This window comes from Chelmon rostratus, chromosome 12 (genome assembly GCF_017976325.1).
Source record: "Chelmon rostratus isolate fCheRos1 chromosome 12, fCheRos1.pri, whole genome shotgun sequence".
NCBI lineage: Eukaryota > Metazoa > Chordata > Actinopteri > Chaetodontiformes > Chaetodontidae > Chelmon > Chelmon rostratus.
In genome coordinates, this window is record NC_055669.1 from 24,516,987 (window position 1) to 24,522,992 (window position 6,006).

General features: G+C 44.4%; 1 protein-coding gene across 1 annotated transcript; it reads left to right on the forward strand.

The window, feature by feature from the left end:
• Window positions 1-1,037: 1,037 nt before the first annotated feature.
• On the forward strand, window positions 1,038-3,112 carry LOC121614607 (tripartite motif-containing protein 16-like; the record flags this gene model as incomplete). The annotated part of the gene is made up of 1 exon (XM_041948578.1): window positions 1,038-3,112. A coding segment is annotated over one exon (1,539 nt), but the record flags the coding sequence as incomplete, so codon positions are not given.
• Between the last annotated feature and the right edge of the window lie 2,894 nt (window positions 3,113-6,006).

Genomic DNA, 6,006 nt, shown 5'->3' on the forward strand with positions numbered 1-6,006 from the left:
TCATTTCTGATTGGTCCAGCAGTCACATATATGGTCCTAAAATAAAGACGTAAAGGCATGTTTACTCCTTTACCGTCCTGTTCATCCTGATGTGGCAAGATTGAGAAGAGCTGCAGATCCGTGTGAAGAAACACCCCCAAAAGGCAATTAAATTATGGGAGGAACCTGATGAGGAAATGAAGGATGTAGAAAAGAGGTACAACAGTGATTACATCATCTGGTGAGAGATTTGGCTTGGGGTTTATTTGCTGTCTCCACAGGTCAGAGAGAGTGTAGGGGGTGTAAGGTTCACATATGAGACGTTCAGCCACTGGATATACAAACAGGCGAAGTGGCCAATCTCTCCAGGGGCAATATCTCTTTTTGATCTGCTCCAGAAGCCGGACGTTCATTAAGTTCACAGTAGTGTTGTGACGTTCACAAACGAACTGGTTCTTTTGAACGGCTCGTTAACATGAACGATGGGAACCGAGTCGCAGCTGGGAACCGTTCTTTTTTTTTCCAGTTACATGGGGAGGAGCGCTGCCCAGCTGCGCGGTGCTTATTAGATATGCAAATAACATCACGCCACGTTGTGCACGCTGCCTTCACGTGAGTCCGCCAGTAACAAAAACAACAATAACAACAACAACACAGAAACACATGAACTTCCCCTGCCTTGGAGAGCTGCAGCAGCAGCGAGCTGTCTAAACGAGGAGAGTCAGTCCGTCGTCGTCGACAAAATGAGCCAATTAAGGAAACGATCCAGCATTTGGATGCACTTTTCTCTCGTGGTAGACAGTAAGGCTGAATGCAGTATTTGCAAAAAAATATATTTTTTTAAGTCAGGCTGCACAAATAATTTGCACAGAACGGGGGGGCTGGAGCCTATCCCAGCCATCTCTCGGGCGAAGGCAGGGGACACCCTGGGCAGGTCGCCAGCCTACCACAGGGCTAGATATACAGACAAACAACCACGCACACCGCTCATTCACACCTATGGACAATTTAGAGTTATCAATTAACCTCTTCTTAAAACTTAATAAATACAAAAATGCAGGCAGACCTTCACTCCGAGGCCTGTCCTGGTGAAAAGCACCATGTTTGCAGCTTTAGTGGAGGAGCTGAAGAAGACTGGACTCCAAGCTGCTCCTGCTGATCACTGCTATGCTGGACCTGAAGATGTGGCCTGTGATGTCTGCACTGGGAGGAAACTGAAAGCCCTCAAGTCCTGTCTGGTCTGTCTGGCCTCTTACTGTGAGAAACACCTCCAGCCTCATTATGACGCAGCTCCATTAAAGAAACACAAGCTGGTGGACCCCTCCAAGAAGCTCCAGGAGAACGTCTGCTCTCGTCACGACGAGGTGATGAAGATGTTCTGCCGTACTGATCAGCAGTGTATCTGTTATCTCTGCTCTGTGGATGAACACAAAGGCCACGACACAGTGTCAGCTGCAGCAGAAAGGACTGAGAGGCAGAGAGAGCTGGAGGTGAGTCGACAAAACATCCAGCAGAGAATCCAGGACAGACAGAAAGATGTGAAGGTGCTTCAACAGGAGGTGGAGGCTATCAATGGCTCTGCTGATAAAGCGGTGGAGGACAGCCGGAAGATCTTCACCGAGCTGATCCGTCTCATGGAGGAAAGAAGGTCTGATGTGGAGCGGCAGCTCAGATCCCAGCAGGAAACTGAAGTGAGGCGAGTCAAAGAGCTCGAGGAGAAGCTGGAGCAGGAGATCACTGAGCTGAAGAGGAAAGATGCTGAGCTGAAGCAGTTCTCACACACAGAGGATCACAGCCAGTTTCTACACAACTACCCCTCACTGTCACCACTCAGTGGATCTACAGACTCATCCGCCATCAAGATCCGTCCTCTCAGCTACTTTGAGGATGTGACAGCTGCTGTGTCAGCAGTCAGAGATAAACTACAGGACGTTCTGACAGAGGAATGGACAAACATCTCACTGACAGTGGCTGAAGTGGATGTTTTACTGTCAGCTTCACAACCAGGACCCAAGACCAGAGCTGGATTCTTCAGATATTCACGTGAAATCACACTGGATCCAAACACAGCAAACACAAAGCTGTTATTATCTGAGGGGAACAGAAAAGCAACAGTAATGAGTGAAAAACAGTCTTATTCTAAACATCGAGACAGATTCACTGTTTGGTGTCAGGTCCTGAGTAGAGAGAGTCTGACTGGACGGTGTTACTGGGAGGTGGAGTGGAGAGGGACAGGAGTTTGTGTAGCAGTCGCATATAAGAATATCAGCAGAGCAGGGTGGAAAGAATCTGAATTTGGATTCAATGACAAATCTTGGGCGTTAGATTGGAACAACAACAGTTATTACTTTTGGTACAATGATGTGAAGACTCCCGTCTCAGGTCCTCGGTCCTCCAGAGTCGGAGTGTACCTGGATCACAGTGCAGGTATTCTGTCCTTCTACAGCATCTCTGAAACCATGACTCTCCTCCACAGAGTCCAGACCACGTTCACTCAGCCTCTCTATGCTGGACTTCTGTTTTGTTACACTGATGGAGACTCTGCTGAGTTGTGTAAACTCCAACAGTCAGAAGTCATTTCAGGGACAGTGGGTTAAATTGTGTGTTTGAATCGTGAAACTTGTCTTCATGTTTGTTGCTGAGAGCTGATTGTTGTGGCATTTGTTCACTGCGCAGAGATCAGCTGTCAATCAAACACTGTGGGTGGGACTTTGACGTCTTCTCACGTGTTGTTCTGTAAATGTTTGAGTGTGTTTAGGTGGAGCTCCTTCCTGTGTCTGTTCAGCCATGGAGGCTCTCGCTGCTCAGGATGATCGCTGTTTACCTGAACTGACTTTTCTCTGCATGAAAACAGAAACTTCTCTGAGCTCTACATGTCTGTTGAATGTTTCTGTTGGTTTATTTGCATGTTGTTGTTTCTCCTCCACTGCACGAGTGTTCAGAGAGAAAGCAGCAGAACGTCCTTTATCGTACATGTTCTGTTCTCACCACTTTGTACATTTGTACAGAAATCTATGACACATTTACATTTATTTGTGTGGCAGAGCAAATGTTGTCATTGAACAGACTTTATTGATACGACGTGTGAACAAACTGAAGTTTTAAATCTTGAATAAAGTTTTTTTCAAGACCATCAACTGCATTTTGTTCTTGTCTTTGTTCCAGGACATCATACAAAACTGATGCAGAAAATGTCAAATTAATATTAGTTTTTTTTATCACGTGCTGCTTTTTACAGCAATGATTTTCTGTGTGCACTTTGTCATTAAAGATGATTTATTACACAGACTGAAATAAAGTAGGAAAATGGTGAGAATTCATTTGGTGGAGTTTGGGTGTGAAGTTTTCTTGAGTCCTGACACACATGAGACAACAGATGTCGTGTCGTTGAGGACTTGAGCTCGTTTCATTTGTTGCTACGTTGATTTTCATGAAGATGAAGCTGCAGAATGAGGCTGTGGTGTTGATGTTGTTTAGCTCTGTCACCTCACAGCCAGACCGTCCTGAGCTGAACAGTTTGAATTCAGACTTCATTCAAACTTCATGTGATTCATTTTGTCCAGGCGCTAATCTGCCAATCCTTCTGTGACGAAGAGTTTTTGTCATTTCTCCTCAATTGAGAACAAATAAATGCATCTCAGACAGTCATGACTTGGGTTCCTGACAACGGGGATTGATTTATTGCACCATCACAGTTCAGTTGCTCCTTTTCCAGCACAGAAGTTCTTTGAAAATGATTTCATGGCCATGATTACATCCACATGAAGCCGGAACGCGTGCTAAAGTGCCCTCTTGGGAGCCAAAACGCGTGCTAAAGTGCACTCTTCAGTGGCGAGGATGCGCTATATGCGCCCTTTTTTTCCTTTTTGCCCCTGCCCTTCAAAAAGTCTGTGCACGCCACTGGTTGGTGGATATTTATGTTGTTCTTGAGAAGATTTCTCACATGTGAGTTGCTCACTTTTTCTCACAAGTGCAATATTTCAGCATCAAGGCCGCCTGTGATCTGTGGTTTTGGGCAATATAAATCATGCAGGTCTGAGGTGGAGTGGAGTCATGGACGTACAGTAGAAGTTAAATACAAGCATACTGGCCGAACAGGGATTCAAATAAATTTGTTTGCAGTGACAAGTCCTGGGAATTAGTCAAAGGATGTTATGAGTTCAGACAGCGGCAGCATCACAACTCCAACATCAGGCCCTCATTCCTCCAGAGCAGAAGTGTACCTGGATCACAGTCTCCTCCACAGAGTCCAGACCACATTCACTCAGCCTCTCCATGCTGGACTTTGATTTTTGGTGCTCCTGTTGGAACCACCACTGAGTTATGTATGTGTAAGTAGACAGATAAGACAAGATCAGATAAGATCAGATCAGACAAGACAAGACTTTATTAATCCCCTGCTAGGGAAATTTGAGTGTTACAGGCAGCAAGAAATAGTATTTGTAAAAACAACAGAATAGAAAATACTAAATAAAAGTTGAAATATACATGTACATTTATACAAAGAATGATAAAAAATATATTTCCAGAGAATTCTAAGACAATTGCACAGTTTTGAGAGAAATTGCACACAGATTGAAATTGCACATGATGAGTTTGGAAAAATTAGGTGCAGTGTTTGCTCTATTGCACAGTAATCAATATATTTGTGTCACAGTGGAATATAAATATATATGCACAGGTTGAGTACTTAAAGAGACTGAGAATATAATATTGCAGAAGGTATTTCATGTGTGTGTTTGCAGGCTGAAGTAACCATAAATCACACATTAGTGCAACAGCAGTGTGAATATGGACCCAGTGCTACATGAAGCGATGCTGGAGTTGAACTCTCTGACAGCTGTTAGAATGAAGGACCTGTGGTAGCGTTCCTTCTTACAGGGTGGATGCAGCAGTCTGTTGCTGACGGAGCTGCTGAGGGCCCCCACTGTGTCATGCAGGGGGTGAGAGGGGTTGTCAATGATGGATGTCAGCTTGACTAACATCCTCCTCTCGGCTGCCTCCTCAATGGTGTCCAGAGGGCAGTCCAGGACAGAGCCAGCTCTCCTGACCAGTTTGTTCAGTCTCTTTCTGTCCCTCTCAGAGCTTCCACAGCCCCCGCAAGACCACTGCGTAAAAGACTGCAGATGCGACCACACAGTCATAGAAAGTTTTCAAGAAAGTTTGACCTCAGTCTCCTCAGCAGATGGAGACAACTTTGGCCCTTCCTGTAAAGGGCATCTGAAAGTCCAATTTATTGTTGAAGTGGACTCCAGGTATTTGTACTCCCCCACGATCGCAATGTCCAAGCCCTGAATGTTCACTGGTGTGATCTGCGGCACCTTCCAGCGGAGGTCTATCACCGGTGATGTGCAGACAAATACAGATAGACAAATTTGACTTGAAAAATCCACATAAATGAGCACTTGTTTCGATTTGGATCATTATTATTTTCTCCTTAAATGAAGTTCTAAGTCTCGACTTTCTTTACACCAGAATAGTTTGTTTAGCTTCTAACTTTAAGAAAGAAAATTATCTGAGATATTTTTCATTATTGATTCGTCAATCACTTATCTTATTAATTAATCAATTTGTTTGATTGATATTTCCACATTTCATGCCAATCCAACCAAAATGTGACATTTCAGTCCGGACCAAAGTGACAAAAACCACCACCACCCAAAACTGCCTTCTGCCTAAACAAGCGTGGCAGCCATCAGCATAGAGATCTGTAGTTTTTTTAAACTTGGCAATTCCTCCAGAGTCCCAGAGGACATTGCTGTTGTAGTAATTAGTAATCGTCAGTTTTGTTAGTCATGTATGACTAACCAAATTGACTTTGACATGTAAAATCGGCGGGCTGTCCCTTTAATTATCCCGGCGCATCAGCACCCCTGATGTCAAAGGTACCGGTAATAACCACACGACGCAGATTAGGTTTAGACTTTAAGAGTGACAGTGGTTAGGGTTGGCTAAGAATATCAAGGTAAGGTCATTGAGAGCAGGGGTGTTTTCACGATAGGTGTGCTTTTTAGGGCATAACGCCGG